Source organism: Pristiophorus japonicus, chromosome 16, assembly GCF_044704955.1.
Source record: "Pristiophorus japonicus isolate sPriJap1 chromosome 16, sPriJap1.hap1, whole genome shotgun sequence".
NCBI lineage: Eukaryota > Metazoa > Chordata > Chondrichthyes > Pristiophoridae > Pristiophorus > Pristiophorus japonicus.
In genome coordinates this window covers 13,592,212-13,617,745 of record NC_091992.1, presented here as the reverse complement: position 1 = coordinate 13,617,745, position 25,534 = coordinate 13,592,212, and the positions used below count along the sequence as shown (strand labels likewise).

The following is a 25,534-nucleotide window of genomic DNA, read 5'->3' as shown; positions in this document are numbered from 1 at the left end:
TTGTGTGTAATCAGGTATGCACTGGGCAGCCACAAAGCCCATTTAAGCACCTCAGGCACCCAAGATAAGCTGGCAATTCTTGGGAAGTGAGTGTTCCCCATCCCAAAAACTAAACACAGCTCTTCTGTGCAGTTAGTCATCAAAACAATACTTCCAATATGTGACAAACTGCAGCCAGAGGCCTGGGACAGATTAAACTACTCAACTATACCTCATACTTGGACCACCACCCAATCCTTTCCATCTCCATAAACACGCGCTCCAAAAACCCGGGGATTGGAAGGGAATTCCAACATCTTTTTCCGACCTTGAATTATTTATCTTGGGACTTTCAGCAACAGTGCAATGTTATGCTGAGTCACTGTGATACATTGCCCCTTCAGGTCAGTGTCACGGGAAAAAAAACATGCGCACTTTGAAGAAGTGAATGGCTTTTATTTACTTAGCCGTTTGAGTCAGCTGCAGCACCCACACATTAATGTCTCATGACATTTGGCAGTCTGATCTGGTGCAGGATAAATTTCCATTTTAATATTTATTTTGGAACTGTGCAACAATTAAAAAAAAAAATACAAATTCCAACCAGTGCTTTGGCAGCCAATAGTTTTGGTGCTATTCAGCTAAGCTAAGGAACATCAAAACGAATACTCAAATGGAATGAGCAACCCTCAGGATAGCAAATACTCTTGATCAAATGCTCCACATAAATAAGCTAACTCTGTACAGCAAGGAAGACTTGGATTTATGTAGCGCTTTTCACAACTTCAGGACATCCCAAAACATTTCACAACCGATGGATGACTTTTTGAAGTGTAGCCACTGTTCTTTTGTACACATACACAACAGCTAACTTGCAAACAGCACGGGTCCATTAAACAACAATGAGATGAATGACTGGTTAATGACTTTGCTGGTGTTGCTCGAGTGCTGAAGTGAAGACTGGCCAGTATACTGGTAGAACTGCTTGATTGGAAAAAAATGTAATGTGATCTTTTATGTACACTTGGATAGCACCTCAGTTTAACAGCTCATCCAAACAACAACATCTCAAACAGACAATGCGACGCTCCCTCAGTACTGTACTGAAGTATCAGCCTAGATTATGTGCCCAAGTCCTGAAGTGGGATTTGAACTCACAACCTTTCAATTTTGGAGCTGAGAGTGCTATCAACTCAGCCAAGCTGACATTATAATCAACAAGCCAGAAATATTCAATTTTTACTTGTTTTTTCTGGCTAACACAATTGTCAGTTTTCCAACTGAAAATCATAAACCCACTACAGAGCCAGAGTGTTCTCCTGGACTAGTTTCAAGATGGGTCGGTGGGGAATTTCCCAGAATTTTCCCCCAAAAATCGGCCTGGGTTTTTTGTCTCTCCCAAGAGATCACATGGCTTCAGGTGGAGTGGATTGTATATAAATGTATACACAAGGTATCGTAATTGTGTGGGACAGGCTCGATGGACCTGTCGGTCATTGTTCATACAGCCTTTTTTTTTTCCTCACTCCGACGACCTCCTGCTTCTCCCGAGAGGAATGACTGGTGTTGTCACAAGCTGCCACCGGCGCAGCTAGCTTTCACTATCCCAGTAAGGAGTAGGAACCCTATTTGATTTTTCTCCTCCTTTGCTCAACGGTACTGAAGCCTGTCATAATGTCCTTACGGCCACACCGGCTGAACTGCATTGACCAGGGATGATTATAATTCAGCCAATCTGTGCAAAGTCTACCAGATTTAATTCAGATTTTGTTTTAAATTCATCATCCATATTTCATTGTTTACAGGAACATAAGTAAAATGATTGAACATGGAATTACAATTTTGCAAAACAGAAACAGGATGTCAATCTGCTATATTGCCTGAATTTAATGCACTCGAAAAAGTCAGCACAGTCTACTGTTTGTCCATAATCGAAAATGATCTAAAATGAAAAACCTTATACAGGTTGAACCTCTCTGGTCCAGAACTCTCTAGTCTGGAAACATCAGTGATTTGGCTTTAGTTTGCGGAACTGCCGCTTTGCGTGGGTGGAGTCACGGTTTCCCGCCCTTCTGCAAAGTTTGTTTACTTCCTGCCGGCAGTCCTGGCTCTGTGTTCTGTTCTATTATTTAGCTCTAATTTACCCCTAAATAAAGAGAGCAGTGAACAGCACTCTACAGGTACCAGTAAGCCTAGCCTAGGTGTATGCTTATGTAGGGTGTATCAGTACAGTCATATACTGACTTCCTGTGGTTCAGAAAATTCTGTTTCAGCACTGGTCAGGTCCTGAGGGTGCCGGACCACAAAAGGTCCAACCTGTAATCGGAAAGAATAATGTGTATCTCCCCTCACCCACCCACCGTTAGGTCCACCTTTGTGCTCATGGAGGTCTGTCAATTTGGATCTCTCCTCTGCTTGTGAGCCACTGAAATTGTGAGTTATGGGACAGTCTGCAATCCTTTTAAAGTGGGGAGGAGTCCCCCTGAAATGGTCAGGCTCAAGAAGCATGAAAACACTCCAATAGTCAATAATTTTTATAAGTAGGGCATCCTGTGGCTTTAAAAAGTATGCAGTTCCTTGAATGGGGATAGTTAGAAAGGGTACATAATGCACCCCATCTACAAAATCAATGGAGCAGAATTTCACAGCAACAGACTTATTACATAAAATGTGCGCGCTCAGGCTGCCTCCAGCCAGCATTTCAAAATCAGTGACGGAAGGTGGCTGTGAAACATTAAATGTAAAGGTATCTGTTTTTTGTAAATGATTATGGAACAATTCAGCAGAATACACGCACCCTTGCATTACAATGGCCCCAAACCTGGTGGAAGCTAAGTTCCGCCCAAAGGACCGCTGAGATCCTGACGGTACTATGGGCGGTACTTTCATGAAAAAGTCCTGGAAAGACCACACGGCGGCAAAAAAAGGGCTTGCGCCATGAACCTGGGCGGCAGCGGGCGGGAGATCCCAATCTCGGCGGCAAATGCAATCCTCGGCAAAGTACCGCTGAGGATCAAGTCGGGCCCAGGGAGGGGGGAAAACAGATAAAAATAAAGATTTCCAAAACACTGGAAAACCTTCAGGGGACCCCTTCCACCTGAATCGCTGGGAAAAAAAAAGGAAGTTTATTAATTTTTTTTTTGCAGGTCTTATTACCGTTGAGGTTAGACCTGCCTCCACGTGGAGGTCCTTTTCCCTGCTGCAGCGGACTCCCGCCTGGACCTAACTGGCAGGCGGGAGGATACCTAAGCGCGTTGCGTGCCAGCGGGCGGTCCCCCAGTGGTCTTCCTTCCCCACCGGCAGGAGGCCTCCACCAAACTCACTCGGAGGGGAGCCCGCCCAGAAGATTTGGCAACAGCGGGTGGTAAGTGCACCAAGTTCGATCCCAATATATTCAGACTACCAACAGATTTTTTTTAAATGTATTTTTAAATGGATTGTAGTATTTTCTAGAGTTAGGCAATAATATAAATGGCCTTATTTACTCCTTTATTAATAAACTATAATAACAATAATGTTTAGTCTCTCTCAGCCACCCGTTTCTCTCACATCCGTCACTCTCTCTCTCACCCCCCACCACCCCACCCCCACCACCGCTGCAGTCCGTGTGGTGAAGGTACTCCCATAGTGCTGTTAGGGAGGGAGTTCCAGGATTTTGACAGTGACGATGAAGGAACATCGATATATTTCCAGGTCAGGATGATGTGTGACTTGGAGGGGAACTTGGAAGTGGTCCCATGCACCTGTCACCCTTGTCCCTATAGCATGTCTTTGATGGAGTATTGGCACGTGTTCCTGATGGCACACTATCAATACAAGAGCACCATAACATGTTATCTGGAACCCCAATGGCAAAAGAAGTTAAGCACACTTACTTTAGACAGGACCCAGTCAGCATCTTCAATTGCCCTTTTGATAATCTGTTGAATTCGCTCTGGATTATCTTCATCTGCATGAACCTTAAAATTCTGTAAGATGTAAAACTGGTGAATTTATTCTTCATTAAGGTCATTCACCGATTCATTTTTTTTTTAAATGTAGCTAAGTAACCAACACAACATAATTCTGATACTACTGACACTAACCCATCCTTTCTTGAATAAAAAGAGAAAATGCTGGAAATCTCAGCAGATCAGGCAGCATCTGTGGAGAGAAAACAGAGTTAATGTTTCGGGTCGATGACCCTTCATCAGAACTGGAGAGTGTTCGGAAAGAACAGATTCTTAACAAGCACTGAAAGGGGGAGGGGAAGAAAGAACAAAAGGGAAGATCTGTGACAGGATGGAAGACAGGAGAGATGAGAGAGACAAAAGGGATGATGGCCCAAATTCAAATGATAATGCCAGGAGTTAGAAAAACATTCGTCAAGATAAGGTGTGAATGGCAGGATAATGACCTTTCTTGAATTGACTATCCTGGACATTATCCACCTCCTGAGCTGTAAAGGTTTTCAATAATTTTCAAAAAGTTACTGTGTGTTTCTGTGCTAGACAAAACCTATCTATCTTCTGTAAATTGTTAATGCTTGAAAAAAAATCAAGGGAATTATCAAAATTAATGAATGTTTCTAAATGTACATTAATTAAAAGAATGCAATTCTTATCATATAACATGAAGCTTGTCTTACCAGTTAAGGCTGAATTCTGATTCAACCCCCACCCCCAGGTTTAAATGAGAGAGAGAGAGCGAGCGAGCCAAAAGGTTACACGTAATTTCTCACTCCCCGTTTTCTGAAGCCAACAGCTCATGATAGGGTACAGTTCCATGGGCACTAGCCCTCCTGGAGCTTGCCAAAGTAGTCAGTCATTCTTCTTATATCAACCTAAGCAATGAGTGGCAGCTGGCTATTCAATCATGGGAGGGAGCAGAGGTGATTCTAATCCCTATTCTCATGCATTTTCTTGGGGAGGAAGCAGAGTAACTGTTAAGCAACAGACACCCTGGCTGATTTTCCCCTCATCTGCTTAGGAGCGTTGAGAAATTACTTATTTTCAGGTGTTTACTTTGCTTCTGACTTTACACAAGGAAGCAAGCTTGGTGCTTTCCCAATTATCTCTATCTAAAGATCAATGGCCAATCCATTTCTATATGGGGTGACTGGTTTCCTCCTCTCAAACAATGAATTCGATAGCCTATCTGGGACGTGTGTTAAAAGAGGAAAATGCAAATTTGAAGGTTGGTCAAAATTAGGATTTCTACTCACAACCTCTAGGTTGGGAGGCTATGAGCATTAGCAAAATTGTAAAACAGCCTCACCCAAATATAATTTTGTTTTGAATCTAAATATTCCTAGCAGGCTTAAACTGTTAATTTTAAGTCAAATACCAAATTATCTTGTTGCACAACAAATATCCAACATGCCGTGATAATGTCACTGCTATAATTAGAACGACTACTCATGCCATTGCCTATGCCATCACCTGTGTTTCACAGCCCACCTTGGATGCTGTATGAATACAGTGAAGCTTGTTTACGTGAATAGCTCCATTTACCAACAAATTTGTTCAGTTATCCCATCTATTCACTTAATTCTGAGGTGTCCAAATGCAGTCCATGTACAGGTTGTAAACCCCAGACAATCTGGTCGACCAAGGTTAAGCAGTTCAGTTGCACTTATTTTCTGTTTTGCCCTGTTCGAATTTCAGGGTCTTGGGGGTTTGAGAAGGGGTTTCTTAGCAGCGTTACCCCATTGGTGATTAACAACAACTTGTATTTATATAGCACCTTTAACGTAGTGAAAGGTCCCAAGGCGCTTCACAGGAGTATTATGCGATAAAAATGGTCCTAAATCAGAACATCAAGTACCCACAGCTTGAGATATACATAAATTAATGGGAATATTGATTTAAACTTTGTATGTTGGCAGTGAGGCTCCATAATGAGAACAAGACACTCCTGACAAGTGTTTTCCAATTTACCCATTATTATAACAATGTTCTCCTGGTGCTCTCAACCTGCTGCTGCTTCTTGCCCGATTTTCTCAATCTGCTGAAGCTTTTCAGCGAACAACTGGCTCCATCCCTCATCCCGTCCAAATCTGCTGCTGCCTCCAGTCCGAGATGCCCTCTGAACCATGCGCTCGTGCAGCATCTGCGTGAGCAGTTGAAACTAAATGTGAACAGGAGTGTGACTCAGCACACTGTTCCGGTTTAATCTCAGCTATTCAGTCTGTCGTGATGTTCCCACTGGTGAGGGCCAATAGGACATACTGCAAGTGCAAGTGTAGGAGATGCAACACCTGTCCTTTTACCTCCTCCCTTCCCACTATTCACTTCCAAGTGAAACAGCGATTTACTTGTACTTCTTTCAATTTACTATACTGTATTCGCTGCTCACGATGTGGTCTCCTCTACATTGGGGAGGCCAAGCGTAGATTGGGTGACCACTTTGCTGAACACCTCCGTTCAGTCCGTAAGTGAGACCCCGAGCTTCCGGTCGCCTGTCACTTTAATACTCCCACTCCCACTCTGATATCTCCGTCCTAGGACTCTTCCACTGTTCCAATAAAGCTCAACACTAGCTCAAGGAACAGCACTTTGTCTTTCGTTTAGGCACTTTATAGCCTTCTGGACTCAACATCGAGTTCAACAATCCATCACAGACCCAATCCACGTCCGGACCGGGGTCAAACAGGGCTGCGTCATAGCCTCAACCCTCTTCTCAATCTTTCTTGCCGCCATGCTCCACCTCACAGTCAACAAGAGGAACATGGGAACATAGGAACAGGAAGAGGCCATTCAGCCCCTCGAGTCTGATCCACCATTCAATGAGATCATGGCTGATCTGCAATCTAACTCCATATACCCGCCTTTGGCCCATAATCCTCTGGTTAACAAATATTTTTCAATCTCAGATTTAAAATGAACAATTGATCTAGCATCAATTGTCGTTTGCGGAAGAGAGTTCCAAACTTCTACCACCCTTTGTGTGTAGAAGGGTTTCCTAATTTCACTCCTGAAAGTCTGGCTCTAATTTTTAGACTATGAGCCCTAGTCCTAGAATCCCCAACAAGCGGAAATAGTTTCTCTCTCTCTACCCTATCTGTTCCCCTTAATATCCTGAAAACTTCGATTAGATCACCCCTTCACCTTCTAAATTCTAGCGAATGCAACACTAATTTGTGTAATTTCTCCTTGTAACTTAATCCTTGAAGTGCGGGTATCATTCTGGTAAACCTACGCTGCACTCCCTCCAAGGTCAATATATCCTCCCTAAGGTGTGGTGCCCAGAACGGCTCCCAGTGCTCCAGGTGTGGTCGAACCAGGGCTTTGTACATAACTTCTACCCCCTTGTATTCTAGTCCTCTAGATATAAAGGCCAGCATTCCATTCGCCTTTTTGATTATTTTCTGTACCTGATCAGGACATTTTAATGATCTATATACCTGGACCCCCTAGTCTTTTTGGACCTCCACTGTTTCTAGCTTTTCACCATTTAGAAAGTACCCACTTCTATCCTTTTTAGGTCCAAAGTGGATGACCTCACATTTGCTTACATTGAACTCCATTTGCCACAGTTTTGCCCATTCACTCAATCTGTCAATATCCCTTTGTAATTTAATGCTTTCATCTACATTGCCTACGGCAAATTTGGATATATGACTTTCTATGCCACCTGTTATGTCTTTAGATGCTCTGATAATGACTCCACGAGGCAATGCGTTGTACTTGAACTGTTGTGACCTTAGTCCTTTATTGATAACTCCAGAGTGAGGATCACACCTGGTGGCCTGCCTTTTATACTAGGCCTGGCACACGTGTACAGGTAACCTACGAGTCTCCCACTGAGGTTCCCCCTGGTGGCACACCGTGTAATAGTACAAGCAGTAACCATGTAGGATACATGACACCATCATCTAAGTCATTAATAAATATTGTGAATAGTTGACGCCCCGAAACAGATCCCTGTGGGACACCATTAGTTACATCCTGCCAGTTAGAGTACCTGCCCATTATCCCTACTCTCTGTCTCCTGCCGCTCAGCCAATTTTCTAACCAGGTCAATAATTTGCTCTCAATTCTGTGGGCTTCTACCTTAGATAACAGGGATCACAGAGTGAGAGTGGGTACAGAGAAAAGGAGTACAGACAGAATGGTACAGGGAAAGACAGCAGAGATGGAGAAACACCACCACAAGCTGTAGAACAACACTTCAAAATAATTCATTGTAAGGTGATCTTATCGAAATGTATAAGATTGTGAGGGGGCTTGACAAGGTGGATGCAGAGAGGATGTTTCCACTGATGGGGGAGACTAGAACTAGAGGGCACGATCTTAGAATAAGGGGCTGCTCATTTAAAACAGAGATGAGGAGAAATTTCTTCTCTCAGAGAGTTGTGGATCTGTGGAATTCGCTGCCTCAGAGAGCTGTGGAAGCTGGGACATTGAATAAATTTAAGACAAAAATAGACAGTTTCTTAAACGATAAGGGGATAAAGGATTATGGGAGCGGGCGAGGAAGTGGAGCTGAGTCCATAAGATCAGCCATGATCTTATTAAATGGCGGAACAGGCTCGAGGGGCTGTATGGCCTACTCCTGCTCCTATTTCTTATGTTCTTATGTAAAGCACTTTGCAGTGTCCTGAGACAGTGTCAGTTCTTCACTTCTTTCAGAAGAATTTTTACTTTTCATATTCTTTCAGTAGTTCCTCTGTGGCCCTCCACTTTGAGTGTTAAACTCATCAGGGAGTTTCTCATCTGACATCAGCCATGGGCTATCTCAGTTTGTACGGATCAGCATTCTTTTCAGCCCGGGATTCCTTCTGGGAGCATCAGAATCTGGAAATACAATTCCGTCAGGGTAGTGCTGTGGGTTAGGGACTGATTGACATGGATTGTCCAGGGCTTCAAAGTGCTACTGTTGCAATGATTCTCACTGAGCTCTGACTCCTTTAAGCTGAACGAGATCATGTTGCACTTGTTGTTAAATGCGATTCCCTTTATCCCAAAATGGTTGATCGGTCATAATTATAAAGTGCCCTGCAATTGCTGTTAGCCCACATCTCACAAAGTGTTAGTTAGCATGCGGTCACACAAAAGTGCCACTTAAATATCATAGAACCATACAGCACAGAAGGGGGCCATTCAGCCCATCGTGCCTGTGCCGGTTCTTTGAAAGAACTGCCCAATTAGTCCCACTCCCGCCAGCTCTTTCTCCATCGTCCTGCAAAATGTTTTCACTTCTGTGACATATGCACCTGTGAGTATGCTCACAGGTTTGTAGAGCTGTTGTTTCCTCATCAGCGCCAAGCCCCGAAACCTCCCTCGGGAGCCGGCGCCTCACAACTTGAGTCTCCTCGGGAAAATCTCCTCCGTGCCTTTCAGTTCTGCACGGAGGGGTTTCCTGTACGGGCTGCTCTTACACACTCTCCACCTTGCCATCCTCGTCTGCCGTCCGGACACGCCATGGCACACCATCTTGCCATCCGGAGGAGGCGGGGGTCCCCAATGGAGTGCTCTCTACGCGGGAGTCCTCCCACTATTTACTGGGGACTTGGCCTGGAGGGTGTTGCACGGAGCAATCCCGTGCAATAAGTTTTTAAGCCGGTTCACAGGCTCCCAGGCCGCCTGCAATTTCTGCGGTCTGGAAGAGTCCGTGTTCCACGTTTTTATTGAATGTGCGAGGTTGCAGCCCCTATTCCAATATTTGAAAGGGCTGCTCCTCAAATTCTGGTTGCACTTCAGTCCCAAGGCTCCTGATCTTTGGGCACACTGTGCGGAGGGGAGCGGGCAGGTCGGAAGGCCACCTCGTGGGACTGTTCCTGGGCATGGCCAAGGGGGCCATCAGCCGGTCCAGGCAGCGGGCAGTCGAGGGGGTCGTTCAGCCCGACCGCCTGCATCTCTTCCGCGGTCACATCTGAGCTTGCGGCCTTCCGTGAGAGGTGGGCACCGGAGGGACTGAAGTGCATCATCACCCCCGGCAACCAAATTTTAATTTGAACCATTACTGTCTAAAGTTTAATTTGTTTAAGTTTGTCGGTTTTAGTGCCCTCCCCCTTTTCGACAGGGGCACTTGTATAATGTGTTTTTGGTGCCCTCAAAAAAAAAACAATAAAAACAAGTGAGCACTTGAAAAGTTTTTGGAGTGCGACCCCGCCCCCCCCCTTTAATCAGGGGGGCAGTTGATTAATGTTTACAACTCAAAATAGTTGTAGAGCTGTTGCATTGTGAGTGGCTTAGGCAGTCACGTGATGTTCACAAGACTCAATAAAACCCCAGTCAGTTGGGTCTAGGTCATCCACGATGAGGTATGTAATTGTGGGCCTAGTGGATGAACTGGTAATGTGTAGTGTGATTGTTAAATGCGATTCCCTTTATCCCAAGATGGTTGATCAGCCATAATTATAAAGTTTGCAGGGCAATTGTTAATAAACCAACTAGTTCTTAATAGCAATGTGTTGCTATGAATTCTTAAGTAAAGAACCCATGAACCAAATACATTCTAACTTCAAATACTTATCCAGTTCCCTTTTGACAGTTCCTGTTGAATCTGCTTCCACCACCCTTTCAGGCAGTGCAATCCCGATCCTAACAATGGACGAGTGCCATTTGTAGCCCGCCCCTCCCCTCCGCCCCTCCTCCTCATCTCTGACCCTCAGCAAATTTGTTGCTCCATGTGCTGTAAACTCCCAGTGGGACACTAACTGAGCTGCCATCCAGTGCTGTTGTCTCTCTCCTTTCCTCTCAGCAATAGAAGGGAAACGAGTACCTATTATGAGACAGGCGTATCCCAGCATTACATGAAATGTACAATGCAGAAACAGTCCATACGGCCCAACTGGCCTATGCCGGTGTTTATGCTCCTCATGAGCCTCCTCCCACCTTACCTCATCTCACCCTGTCAGCCTAAGCTCCTATTCGGAGTACAAATACACAAATCGCTAAAAGTTGCGTCACAGGTTAGCAAGGCCATAAAAAAAAAGCAAACCAAGCACAAAGGTTTATTTCTAGAGGTATAGAATTGAAAAGTAGGGAAGTTATGCTAAACCTGTATCGAACCTTGGTTAGACCACACTTGGAGTACTGCGTGCAGTTCTGGTCGTCATAGAAACATAGAAACATAGAAAATAGGTGCAGGAGTAGGCCATTCGGCCCTTCTAGCCTGCACCGCCATTCAATGAGTTCATGGCTGAACATGCAACTTCAGTACCCCATTCCTGCTTTCTCACCATACCCCTTGATTCCCCTTGTAGTAAGGACTTCATCTAACTCCTTTTTGAATATATTTAGTGAATTGGCCTCAACAACTTTCTGTGGTAGAGAATTCCACAGGTTCACCACTCTCTGGGTGAAGAAATTCCTCCTCATCTCGGTCCTAAATGGCTTCCCCCTTATCCTTAGACTGTGACCCCTGGTTCTGGACTTCCCCAACATTGGGAACATTCTTCCTGCATCTAACCTGTCTAAACCCATCAGAATTTTAAACGTTTCTATGAGGTCCCCTCTCATTCTTCTGAACTCCAGTGAATACAAGCCCAGTTGATCCAGTCTTTCTTGATAGGTCAGTCCCGCCATCCCGGGAATCAGTCTGGTGAACCTTCGCTGCACTCCCTCAATAGCAAGAATGTCCTTCTTCAGGTTAGGAGACCAAAACTGTACACAATACTCCAGGTGTGGCCTCACCAAGGCCCTGTACAATTGTAGCAACACCTCCCTGCCCTTGTACTCAAATCCCCTCGCTATGAAGGCCAACATGCCATTTGCTTTCTTAACCGCCTGCTGTACCTGCATGCCAACCTTCAATGACTGATGTACCATGACACCCAGGTCTCTTTGCACCTGCCCTTTTCCTAATCTGTCACCATTCAGATAATAGTCTGTCTCTCTGTTTTTACCACCAAAGTGGATAACCTCACATTTATCCACATTATACTTCATCTGCCATGCATTTGCCCACTCATCTAACCTATCCAAGTCGCTCTGCAGCCTCATAGAATCCTCCTTGCAACTCACACTGCCACCCAACTTAGTGTCATCCGCAAATTTGGAGATACTACATTTAATCCCCTCGTCTAAATCATTAATGTACAATGTAAACAGCTGGGGCCCCAGCACAGAACCTTGCGGTACCCCACTAGTCACTGCCTGCCATTCTGAAAAGTCCCCATTTACTCCTACTCTTTGCTTCCTGTCTGACAACCAGTTCTCAATCCATGTCAGCACACTACCCCCAATCCCATGTGCTTTAACTTTGCACATTAATCTCTTGTGTGGGACCTTGTCGAAAGCCTTCTGAAAGTCCAAATATACCACATCAACTGGTTCTCCCTTGTCCACTCTACTGGAAATATCCTCAAAAAATTCCAGAAGATTTGTCAAGCATGATTTCCCTTTCACAAATCCATGCTGACTTGGACCTATCATATTACCTCTTTCCAAATGCACTGCTATGACATCCTTAATAATTGATTCCATCATTTTACCCACTACCGATGTCAGGCTGACCGGTCTGTAATTCCCTGTTTTCTCTCTCCCTCCTTTTTTAAAAAGTGGGGTTACATTGGCTACCCTCCACTCCATAGGAACTGATCCAGAGTCAATGGAATGTTGGAAAATGACTGTCAATGCATCCACTATTTCCAAGGCCACCTCCTTAAGTACTCTGGGATGCAGTCCATCAGGCCCTGGGGATTTATCGGCCTTCAATCCCATCAATTTCCCCAACACAATTTCCCGACTAATAAGGATTTCCCTCAGTTCCTCCTCCTTACTAGACCCTCCGACCCCTTTTATATCCGGAAGGTTGTTTGTGTCCTCCTCAGTGAATACCGAACCAAAGTACTTGTTCAATTGGTCCGCCATTTCTTTGTTCCCCGTTATGACTTCCCCTGATTCTGACTGCAGGGGACCTACGTTTGTCTTTACTAACCTTTTTCTCTTTACATATCTATAGAAACTTTTGCAATCCGTCTTAATGTTCCCTGCAAGCTTCTTCTCATACTCCATTTTCCCTGCCCTAATCAAACCCTTTGTCCTCCTCTGCTGAGTTCTAAATTTCTCCCAGTCCCCGGGTTCTCTGCTATTTCTGGCCAATTTGTATGCCACTTCCTTGGCTTTAATGCTATCCCTGATTTCCCTTGATAGCCACGGTTGAGCCACCTTCCCTTTTTTATTTTTATGACAGACAGGAATGTACAATTGTTGTAGTTCATCCATGCGGTCTCTAAATGTCTGCCATTGCCCATCCACAGTCAACCCCTTCAGTATCATTCGCCAATCTATCCTAGCCAATTGACGCCTCATACCTTCAAAGTTAGCCTTCTTTAAGTTCTGGACCATGGTCTCTGAATTAACTGTTTCATTCTCCATCCTAATGCAGAATTCCACCATATTATGGTCACTCTTCCCCAAGGGGCCTCGCACAACGAGATTGCTAATTAATCCTCTCTCATTACACAACACCCAGTCTAAGATGGCCTCCCCCCTAGTTGGTTCCTCGACATATTGGTCTAAAAAACCATCCCTTATGCACTCCAGGAAATCCTCCTCTACCGTATTGCTTCCAGTTTGGTTAACCCAATCTATGTGCATATTAAAGTCACCCATTATAACTGCTGCACCTTTATTGCACGCACCCCTAATTTCATGTTTGATGCCCTCCCCAACATCACTACTACTGTTTGGAGGTCTGTACACAACTCCCACTAACGTTTTTTGTCCTTTGGTATTCTGCAGCTCTACCCATATAGATTCCACATCATCCAAGCTAATGTCCTTCCGAACTATTGCCTTAATTTGTTCATTAACCAGCAATGCTACCCCACCTCCTTTTCCTTTTATTCTATCTTTCCTGAATGTTGAATACCCCTGGATGTTGAGTTCCCAGCCCTGATCATCCTGGAGCCACGTCTCCATAATCCCAATCACATCATATTTGTTAACATCTATTTGCACAGTTAATTCATCCACTTTATTGCGGATACTCCTTGCATTAAGACACAAAGCCTTCAGGCTTGTTCTTTTAACACCCTTTGTCCTTTTAGAATTTTGCTCACAGTGGCCCTTTTTGTTCTTTGCCTTGGGTTTCTCTGCCCTCCACTTTTCCTCATCTCCTTTCTGTCTTTTGCTTTTGCCTCCTTTTTGTTTCCCTCTGTCTCCCTGCATTGGTTCCCATCCCCCTGCCATATCAGTTTAAATCCTCCCCAACAGCACTAGCAAACACTCCCCCTAGGACATTGGTTCCGGTCCTGCCCAGGTGCAGACCGTCCGGTTTGTACTGGTCCCACCTCCCCCAGAACCGGTTCCAATGCCCCAGGAATTTGAATCCCTCCCTGTTGCACCACTGCTCAAGCCACGTATTCATCTGCACTATCCTGCGATTCCTACTCTGACTATCACGTGGCACTGGTAGCAATCCCAAGATTACTACTTTTGAGGTCCTACTTTTTAATTTAGCTCCTAGCTCCTTAAATTCGTTTCGTAGGCCCTCATCCCTTTTTTTACCTATGTCGTTGGTACCAATGTGCACCACGACAACTGGCTGTTCTCCCTCCCTTTTTAGAATGTCCTGCACCCGCTCCGAGACATCCTTGACCCTTGCACCAGGGAGGCAACATACCATCCTGGAGTCTCGGTTGCAGCCGCAGAAACGCCTATCTATTCCCCTCACCATTGAATCCCCAATCACTATTGCTCTCCCACTCTTTTTCCTGCCCTCCTGTGCAGCAGAGCCAGCCATGGTGCCATGAACTTGGCTGCTGCTGCCCTCCCCTGATGAGTCATCCCCCTCAACAGTACCCAAAGCAGTGTATCTGTTTTGCAGGGGGTTGACCACAGGGGACTCCTGCACTACCTTCCTTGCACTGCTCTTCCCGTTGGTCTTCCATTCCCTATCTGGCTGTGGACCCTTTCCCTGCGATACGACCAACTCGCTACACGTGATACTCACGTCATTCTCAGCATCGTGGATGCTCCAGAGTGAATCCACCCTCAGCTCCAACTCCGCAACGCGGTCATATTATAAAAAGGATATAGAGGCACTGGAGAGGGTGCAGAAAAGGTTTACAAGGATGATACCAGAAATGCGAGGGTACACCCATCAGGAAAAATGACCAGGCTGGGTCTCTTTCCTCTTGAAAAAAGGATTGAGGAGTGACCTAATAGAGATCTTTAAAATTATGAAAGGTTTTGATAGAGTGGATACAGAGAGAATGTTTCCACTTGTGGGGAAGAGCAAAACTAGAGGCCATCAATATAAGATAGTCACTGAGAAATCCAATCGGGAATTCAGAAGAAATTTCTTTACCCAGAGAGTGGTGAGAATGTGGAACTCGCTACCACAGGGAGTGATTGAAGCGAATAGTATCGATGCATTTAAGGGGAGGCTGGACAAGCATATGAGGGAGAAGGGAATAGAAGGTTTTGATGATAATGAGTTAGATGAGGGAAGACAGAAGGACGCTCGAGTGGAGCATAAACGCCGGCATGGACTGGTTGGGCCAAATGGCCTGTTTCTGTGGTGTATATCCGATGTAATCCTTTCTTCGTCACTTACTTATCTAGAGTAAGTGAAAGGGCCTATTAAATTACAGCTATTCAGCAGAACTATTGATCCAATCTTCCAGTCGAGAGTTGCCAAGCTTCATTCAGCAACTGCATAAAGCAATGGGATTGAAGTCTCGAGCGCACTGAACACAAACCAACGTCACATTCCAGGGAGTGTTCCCGGAGGAAGACCCTGGTGGGAATCGTGTCCCTCAATAAAAAGTTTGAATCACAAGAACAGTGCATAGAAACAAACACTTGCATTTCTATAGCACCTTTCACAACCACCGGATGTCTCAAAGCGCTTTACACCAATGAAGTATTTTTGGAGTGTAGTCACTGTTGTAATGTAGGAAACACGGCAGCCAATTTGTGCACAGCAAGCTCCCACAAATAGCAATGTGATAATGACCAGATAATTTGTTTGTTATATTGACTGAGGGATAAATATTAGCCAGGATAACTCATCTGCTCTTTGAAATAGTACTATTGGATCTTTTATGTCCATCTGAGAGAGCAGACAGGACCACGGTTTAACGTCCCATCCAAAAGACGGTGCCTCCAACACTACAGCACTCCCTCAGCACTGCACTGGAGTGTCAGCCTAGATTTTTGTGCTCAAGTCCCTGGAGTGGGAGTTGAACCCACGACCTTCTGAGGCGAGGGTGTTACCCATTGAGCCACAGCTGGCACACATTCCAGAGAGTGCTCCCGGAGGAAGACCCTAATGGGACCTTAATAAAAAGTTAGAATCACAAGAACAGTGCAGGAGAATTTAATGGTCAACAATTGCATTACCGATTAACTAACTTTGATTTTGATTCCAATCACAGAAATGACAGCGGAATACAATAGCAGCACAGCGAATGGCGAGCCCTACCATCATCTTACTCCAGATGCTGATGTGTTCAACCATCTTGCATTAGCCTATTCACTAAATCACCCATTCATGTACACTGGGCAGAGCGAATGTGAATATTTTCAGAATGGCATTGTCAATGGAGTCGAATGGTATCCCTTGCATGGTATGTGCCAATTGTGCAATTTCCTCTTTGTGAAGAGATGCTTTAGTTTGACACAGTTCAGTGCTCACATGTGTTTTAAGGTTCTTTTACAGTCCCGGATTGAATGAAAGAAGAAGAATTTTATTGCATACCTTATATACAGAATTCAGCTTTTGCTAACAGAGCTTCATTTCCAATGCTGTGACTAGGCATTGGTATACAGGAGACCATAGAGTAAAAGCAGATGGTGGAGATTGCAAGGAAGCGAATGCCTTACAGATGGGAATTTTTAAATTGCCTTTTAAATTTACTGACACTCACTTTTATTTTCGACGGGCAATTTTATTTAACTTGCTCCTAGAGGGTTGGTTGACGTTGCCTCTGGGCATTAGGCTTTGCCACTCTATTGGCCTGTGTAAAAGAGGAACTTCAGAATGTGCCCAGGGTAACTGTAGAATGTGACCACACGGTGTTTGCCGGGTCACTAGATGCCTTCAAAGCAGCAGCATGGAGCCCGACCCGGCATTCAACACGGTGGCCCCGACCTGCGAGGACCATCAGCAGGTCGGGGCCTTCAAAGGAGCTGCGTGGAGCGTACCAGTTCAAGGTGCAGCGCGAACCTGTTCAGGAGGGCGACGGCTCTGAAGAGGGCAACTGGATTGGATGTCACCAAGGTCCAGGTCGGTGATTGGAGCGTGAGCAGATACAGCAGGAGCGGCGAGGTCGGGGCGAAGGAGCGGCGAGAGACTGTAGAGCGACGTGATCGGGGCCTAGGAGAGGCGTGAGTTCGGGGCCCAGAAGAGGGCCCAGGGGCAGCACGGGCCAGCCCACACTGCGATATGTGTGCGCACTAGGTCCGTGCAGCAGAGCTGGTATCCAGTCGACTTGGTTAATCCTTGCCACTGGACCAAGACCAAGCTCTGTCAAGGCCGTGTGGTGGCTGGTGTGCAACGGCCACCACACGTTAAAAAATTCCACGCACAGGCATCTTCAACCCTTCAATATGCAGTTCGGGACCTGGAATATCAGATCCTTCATTGAAACACCTGCGAACTCATTCCTTTTTGGCGTGGAAACAAGTCATCCTCGATGATGATGATGATGACTAGATGCTCTCTGTGACCAGTGGGTACCATAGGGAATTGACTCAAGTTTTACAATTTATTGAACATGGCTTTTAGTTTGGACGGGTTAAAGTTCAACCCAATGCTCCCACTTATCGGCCTGCATTAACCAGGACAGTGACAAGTTCGATTTCTGACTCCAAATATGGATGCTATGAAAATCTGTTTATTGTGTTCGACCAAGTCCAGTCACGCACAATGAGGCCGAAATTGTCCCTTTGTGCAGTGCCAGTTGACGCTACCGGCCGACGATAACGGTGCGCTATGACGCAGGGGCAGGGCGGCGACATCAACCCATGCAGATTTTCCCCGGGGCTCTGCCGGGGAGAAGTGGTATGCACCGCGCCCTGTGAGTAGTGCAGCGGCACGGCACACACACGCCAATGACATTATCGCCATGTGCGTCGACCCCTTTGCGCCCCTTGGGGGAAATCTCCCCGAGGGATACGAGGTCGACGTGTGATGCCACCGATAGCTGCTTGGTGCGATGTTCGTGCGGCGGCCGCCATCTTTTCTCTGTCGCCTGACTTTTCAGTCGGTCCGACAATGGCGGCCACTAGGCCTGCCGACACCCTCCCTGGTGGTCAAGTGAACTGTAATGTGTAGTGTGATTGTTCAACCTTTGTTAATATACCAACTAGTTCTTAATAGCAATGTGTTACTATGAATTCTTAAGCCAAGAACCCATGGAGCAAATACATTACAAAGGGGGCAATTTTTGCCATCATTGGGCGCTGTTTTTTTGGCGCCCGGCGATTTTTTTGCATAATGGGCAGTTGAAATTTCCCCAAAGTTTTGGCGCCGGCGCCGACTATCAGCGCCAGATTTTTTGGCTCCAGATAATTTGGCGCTGGTCTGCTTTGAAAAGGAATTCCACGCTATTTCTGGCCATTTATGGCATTTTCCCCAGCACTATTTTTTTTCAAAACGGCGCACAGAGACCTTGGGCCTCTGTTGTAAAAAAGCCTACCTTAAGTTAAGGAAATCGGCGCTGGCCCACTGCAATCCCAGGCCAACGGTGCTTCACGCCAGACTGAACAACAAACTCCAGGCACATTGAAAAATAAACTTGTAGAAGAGCCTTTTCCAGTGCCACAGAAGAATTTAAAGCAGCCTTGCTCAAAAATGCATCAGTTAAACTTTTCAGATGGGCTCTAATTTGCTGACTTCATTGATGTAGATTACTCTGTCTTCCAATGGGACATAAACCATGATGAATTATTGCAGTAAGAGAGGCAGTTTACATATAAATTAGGGAGGACGCATGTTTACAGAGTCATCTGGAAGGAAGAGCTTGATTTTACAAACAAACCTGATAGGGGCAATTTTCAACTTTGCCCCAAAGGGATCACCTGGCATAGCAGATCACAGCTTATAGAACCTGCCCCTGTTTCATTTAAAATTAACTTTATTATACAATATGTAGTTACAAAAAAAAATAACAGCATTCACTAGATTAACTTTTATATATTTTAATGCCTTTATTAAAGTTTTTATATGAAGGCGTAACGTTAATACTTGTAGTTCCAAGTTAATGAAATAGTTTCCTGAACTTTACCCAGTTTTGGTTACAACACAGAAGGAGGCCATTTGGCCTAACAAATCCGTGACATCATCTAGAAAGATTTTCTAGTGCTGGATTCAAAAAATAATGTACAGGATTCTGGTTAAATGTAAAAAATAAATATGCTTATTAAACATTTGCACAGTACAATTGTACTTAACTTAAAACTTTAATAACTTTAATAAATTTTGTATCAAACTTTTCAATGAAGAAACAAACAAACAAGCCATCTCTCCTCCCCCTTAGCGCTGTGCAACACTCCTGCCCTGTTGCTGCCTCTACCCCTACCTGTGCCCGTTGTTGCAGACTTTTGCTTCCTCGCACCCCCCCACGGTTTTTTCTGTTTTCTTTCCGATGGTGCGTTTGTTGTTGGTGGGTTCTGACAGGGACAGAACGAGTAGATGTCATTGTGGAAGGCCCGGGTTCCTCTTCAGACTCTTCTTCAGCCTGTGGATCAACCACTGACTTTGGTCTGGGGGTTAGAATGTTAGTGGCAGCAATGACAGTCTGGGTGTGCCCTCTTATTGCTGCGACTACCTCTGACATCTCCTCCCTCATCTGTCCTGACACTGCTGCTACCTCTAATGACAGCCCCGCAATTTCTCCCCTCACCCCACCCATTCCTCCAGCCAGTGTCGCTACGTCAAGTATCAGTCCCGCTAATTCTACCCTCACCCCACCCAAGGTTTCCAGGAGCGATCCCGTTAGCTGGATGCTCTCCCCACAAGCTGTCCTATGTTTCCTGCATTCTGTGTTTTAGGTTCATCTCTCCCTCCCACCCTCCTCTGCCGTCTCCCAGGTGGGGCTTGCTGCGACACACTGGGACCCGCAGCCTCAAACGGTACACCTTGAAATGTCGGGTCGGTTGAATCGCTCAGGAAAGGGCTTGCAATCCTCGAGGGGTTCACCAGCTCCAATTCCAGTGTAACCATCTCAGTCTTGGGGTCTTCCTGCTGCCCTTCATTCTCCTAATGTAGATGAACAATGTCCAAACAGACGGCTTCCTGTTCAGGTGCATCTTCTCTCTCTCTTTGCAACATCTGCAAAACTTAACAGAGATGCTTGGTTCGCAGCAGGGGAGGAAGAGGAAGAGGAAGCGTAGCCAGCACACGCCGTAGTTTACATTTAGCCAATCCAGACTGTGCAATTTGAAGGGCTTACCCTCTCTTGGTAAACTGGGCCCAGCTTCCGCGTTGGTAGTTGATATTCACCTGTGTGATTTAATCATATATGGTCCTCTGTTCCACGGCTGTTAGTTGCAGCTTACTTGCTGGACCTCCTCCAGTTTTTGACCTTTCTCAGTTGATCTGTGACACCATGTTCTGCAAAGATGAAAATAGAACTATTTAAGAGAGGGTCCTTCTGCACACAGCCACATACACACACATTAGTCACATTTACAAATGTTATTGCAGTGCATAAATATAAATATAAATTTAAATAAAATATTACTTAGTCACTGCTTGTCCGAGGTCCTGCCACCTCTTTTTGAGCTGTGCGCCGCTTCTCGGGGTAATGGACAATGCGTTAAACTCTAAGGCAACCTGGTCTCAAACTTTTGCGAGTACAGAGGGCTTACGTTTCTTTTGGCCCATTCTCCCTTTGTTTTCAAGCACATCCCATCTCCTCTCAACTATGTCTACCAGGGGCTCAATTTCTTCTGCGAGAAATCTCTTGGTCCTTACAGCTTCCCCTTCCCCTTCTCTGTCTCTGCCCCTTTTGCCTTCTCTGTCCCCTTCCCTTGCATCCATCTTTTGTTTGAAGTTGTATTCTCAATCTGCAAATCCACCTCTGCTACCAATGGGTTCTCACCGGTGATCCAGACCAGTCACGCGCAGAAAGTGATTTTTTTTTTCCAGCACATGCGCAGTGAGTGATTTTTTTTTCTACTGTCACCATTGCTTAGGTTCCATGCAGGACTATAACTATATTTGGGCGCAGTGCATGGAGATTACAGTGGAGCTGACCTGCTGTCACTATCCCCCGACGAATGAACTGCAGCAACACTGGTTGGACAACAGGAAGCCTCTGGTACAATACCTGATGCAGGTTCACATTGGTAAGCTGATGACTTGGTGTTTAAATTACACAGGGCATGTAAACAGCAAATTTGAACTGTGATTGAAAGGAGGTGTTGAAAATGATTAAAGGATTTGATAGGGTAGAAAAAGAGAAATTATTTCCTCTGGTGGGATGGGAGTCCTTAACAAGGGGGCATAATCATTAAAATTAGAGCTAAACCGCTCAGGGGCGATGTCAGGAAGCACTTCTTCACACAAACCAGTGGATGTGGTGTATTTGGATTTCCAGAAGGCATTCGATAAGGTGCCACATAAGAGGTACTGCACAAGATAAAAGTTCACGGGGTTGGGGGTAATATATTAGCATGGATAGAGGATCGGCTAACTAACAGAAAACAGAGAGTTGGGATAAATGGGTCATTTTCCGGTTGGCAAACAGTAACTAGTGGGGTACCGCAGGGATCGGTGCTGGGGCCTCAACTATTTAAAATCTATATTAATGACTTGGATGAAGGGACCAAGTGTAATGTAGCCAAGTTTGCTGATGATACAAAGATGGGTGGGAAAGCAAATTGTGAGGAGGACACAGAGTCTGCAAAGGGATATAGACAGGTTAAGTGAGTGGGCACAAATTTGACAGATGGAGTATAATGTGGGAAAATGTGAGGTTATCCACTTTGGCAGAAAAAATAGAAAAGCAAATTATAATTTAAATGGAGAAAAATTGCAAAGTTTTGTAGTACAGAGGGACCTGGGGGTCTTTGTGCATGAAACACAAAACGTTAGTATGCAGGTACTCAAGTAATCAGGAAGGCAAATGGAAGGTTGGCCTTTATTGCAAGGGGGATGAAGTATAAAAGCAGAGAAGTCCTGCTACAACTGTACAGGGTATTGGTGAGGCCACACCTAGAGTACTGCGTGCAGTTTTGGTTTCTGTATTTAAGGAAGGATATATTTGCATTGGAGGCTGTTCAAAGAAGGTTCGCTGGGTTGATTCCGGAGATGAGAGGGTTGACTTATGAAGATAGGTTGAGTAGGTTGGACCTATACTCATTGGATTTCAGAAGAACGAGAGGTGATCTTATTGAAAGATATAAGATAATGAGGGGGCTCGACAAGGTGGATGCAGAGAGGATATTTCCACTCATAGGGGAAATTAAACTAGGGGGCATAGTTTCAGAATAAGGGGCCGCCCATTTAAAACTGAGCTGAGGAGGAATTTCTTCTCTGAGGATTGTAAATCTGTGGAATTCTCTGCCCCAGAGAGCTTTGGAGGCTGGGTCATTGAATATATTTAAGGCAGAGATACAGATTTTTAAGCGATAAGGGAATAAAGGGTTTTGGGAAGCAGGCAGGAAAGTGGAGCTGAGCCCATGATCAGATCAGCCATGATATTGAATGGTGGAGCAGGCTTGAGGGGCCAAATGGTCCAGTCCTGCTCCTACCCCACATTCCTATGGACTGTAGGATAGCTAATGTAACACAACTTTTTGAAAAGGGAGGGAGAGAGAAAGCGGGTAATTATAGACCGGTTAGCCTGACATCAGTAGTGGGGAAAATGTTGGAATCAATTATTAAGAATGAAATAGCAGCGCATTTGGAAAGCAGTGACAGGATCGATGCAAGTCAGCATGGATTTATGAAGGGGAAATCATGCTTGACAAATCTTCTGGAATTTTTTGAGGATGTAACCAGTAGAGTGGACAAGGGAGAACCAGTGGATGTGTTGTATTTGGACTTTCAAAAGGCTTTTGACAAGGTTCCACACAAGAGATTGGTATGCAAAATCAAAGCACATGGTATTGAGGGTAATGTACCGATGTGGATAGGGAACTGGTTGGCAGACAGGAAGCAGAGAGTCAGGATAAACGGGTCCTTTTCAGAATGGCAGGCAGTGACTAGTGGAGTGCTGGAGAGCTCATTGCTGGCACCCCAGCTCTTTACAACATACATCAATGATTTGGATGAAGGAATTGAGTGTAATATCTCCAAGTTTGTAGATGACACTAAACTGGGTGGCGGTGTGAGCTGTGAGGGGGACGCTAGGAGGCTGCAGGGTGACTTGGACAGGTTAGGTGAGTGGGCAAATGCATGGCAGATGCAGTATAATGTGGATAAATGTGAGGTTATCCACTTTGGGGGCAAAAACGCGAAGACAGAATATTATCTGAATGGCGGCAGATTAGGAAAAGGGGAGGTGCAACGAGACCTGGGTGTCATGGTTCATCAGTCATTGAAAGTTGGCATATAGGTACAGCAGGCAGTGAAGAAGGCAAATGGTATGTTGGCCTTCATAGCAAGGGGATTTGAGTATAGGAGCAGGGAGGTCTTACTGCAGTTGTACAGGGTCTTGGTGAGGCCTCACCTAGAATATTGTGTTCAGTTTTGGTCTCCTAATCTGAGGAAGGGCGTCCTTGCTATTGAGGGAGTGCAGTGAAGGTTCACAAGACTGATTCCCAGGATGGCAGGACTGACATATGAGGAGAGATTGGATCAACTGGGCCTTTATACACTGGAGTTTAGAAGGATGAGACGGGATCTCATAGAAACATATAAGATTCTGATGGGACGGAACAGGTTAGATGCGGGTAGAATGTTCCCGATGTTGGGGAAGTCCAGAACCAGGGGACACAGTCTTAGCATAAGGGATAGGCCATTTAGGACTGAATGAGGAGAAACTTCTTAACTCAGAGAATTGTTAACCTGTGGAATTCCATGCTGCGGAGAGTTGTTGATGCCAGTTCATTGGATATATTCAAGAGGGAGTTAGATATGGCCCTTACGGCTAAGGGGATCAAGGGGTATGGAGAGAAAGCAGGAAAGGGATACTGAGGGAATGATCAGCCATGATCTTATTGAATGGTGGTGCAGGCTCGAAAGGCCAAATGGCCTACTCTTGCACCTATTTTCTAGGTTTCTATTTCTTATGTTCTTACAAAGGGTAGTTGGAAATTTGGAACTCACTCCCCCCAAAAAGCTGTTGAGGGCGGCGGGAGGGAGGGGGGGGGGGGCGGTGGCGGTCAATTGAACATTTCAAAACTTGAGATTAATAGATTTTGTTCGGCAAAAGGTACGGGAACCAAGGAGGGTAGATGGAGTTAAGATACCAGATCATCCGTGATCTAATTGAATGGCGGAACAGGCTCGAGCGGCTGAATGCCCTCCTCCTGTTTCTATATTCCTATATTCATATGTTCCGAGATTTATCCGAGGTCTGCTCACCAGGAGAATTTTTGCAGTTGATGCAGGAGATTAGAGTGGGTCAAAAGGTCACAGGGAAACAGTAGGATGCAAAGTCTCTAGCAGAGTGCGATTTGTGTTACTGGGATTGTCATTGCAGAATTGCTTGCTCCTCATCATATCTCTCAGAAACCTGAACGTGCTTCATATACAATGAATGGCTGTGAAGCGCAGTGACTGTTGTTATGCAGCAGCCATTTTGTGCACAGCAAGACTCCGCGAATCCTATCAGATGGATGACCAGCTGATCTGTTTTTTTTTATGTTGTTGGCCAGGACACCAGAGAACGCCTTTGCTCAACGAGTGCCATGGGATCTTGAACATCCCCCAAAACGGGCCTAATGTCTCCTTCAACACCTCTGACAATGTAGTACTCCCTCAGCACTGCACTAGAGTGTCAGCTTCGGTTATGTTCTCGAGCCCTGGACTGGGGCTTGAAACCGCAACCGTACAGTTGCAGAAATGACATCCCGGTTTAGCCCTCTCCTCCTTTAAGACCCTCCTTAAAGCCCACCTCTTTGACCAAGCTTTTGGTCACCACTCCTAATATCTCCTTCTTTGGCTCAACATCCATTTTTTGTCTGATTACGCCTCTGTGAAGCGTCTTGGAATGTTTTTCTACCTTAAAGGCACTATATAAATGCAGGTTGTTGTTTTAAAGGAAGTCGCACTGGATCATATTGCGTAGACACTCCGATGACAATTTGACATAATTTCCACAATAATATTTTCTGCAATGACAGGTACAATAACACAAACTGTTGCATTCCATTCGATGCTCACTTCTAGTTATTTCTCTGCACTCCGCAGAAACTTATATTTTAAATAAATCAACCAGTGCTTTCCCGATCTCCATGTTATTTTTCTTGATTTGACTTCTCCCTATTCACTGGTTTCTCTGTCCCATGCAGCGGCTCAAAGCTGACCCCTAGGAAGGATGCCAGAGCATGCTTGGAGAATCTCTCTCCACCTTTATTTACAGTATTTCTGACAGAGAATTAACCTGATTTGGGCAGACTCGCATACAGACCAAACCTGTTCCATTATTGCTCGTGAAAGTTCATAAACTCAATCAGACAAAGTCCTTGTAAAACCCTTTGATTGAAGCTTCAGGCTTGAA

At 45.2% G+C, this 25,534-nt stretch overlaps 1 protein-coding gene and 1 long non-coding RNA gene across 2 annotated transcripts in view; one reads left to right on the top strand and one right to left on the bottom strand.

Moving 5' to 3' along the window:
• The window catches only part of LOC139226917 (carboxypeptidase D-like), a 216,772-nt gene that overhangs the window by 183,523 nt on the left and 7,715 nt on the right, over positions 1–25,534 (top strand). Inside the window, exons 18-19 of the mRNA XM_070858009.1 lie at positions 16,295–16,486; positions 21,060–21,212. Coding sequence (XP_070714110.1) covers positions 16,295–16,486; positions 21,060–21,212 — 345 coding nt within the window. The remainder of the gene's footprint in view (positions 1–16,294; positions 16,487–21,059; positions 21,213–25,534) is intronic.
• LOC139226335 (uncharacterized) lies at positions 3,859–5,957 on the bottom strand. The gene is made up of 3 exons (XR_011587237.1): positions 5,898–5,957; positions 4,065–4,122; positions 3,859–3,947 (listed from the first exon to the last, which is right to left on the bottom strand). It is a non-coding gene; the product is annotated as an uncharacterized lncRNA (long non-coding RNA).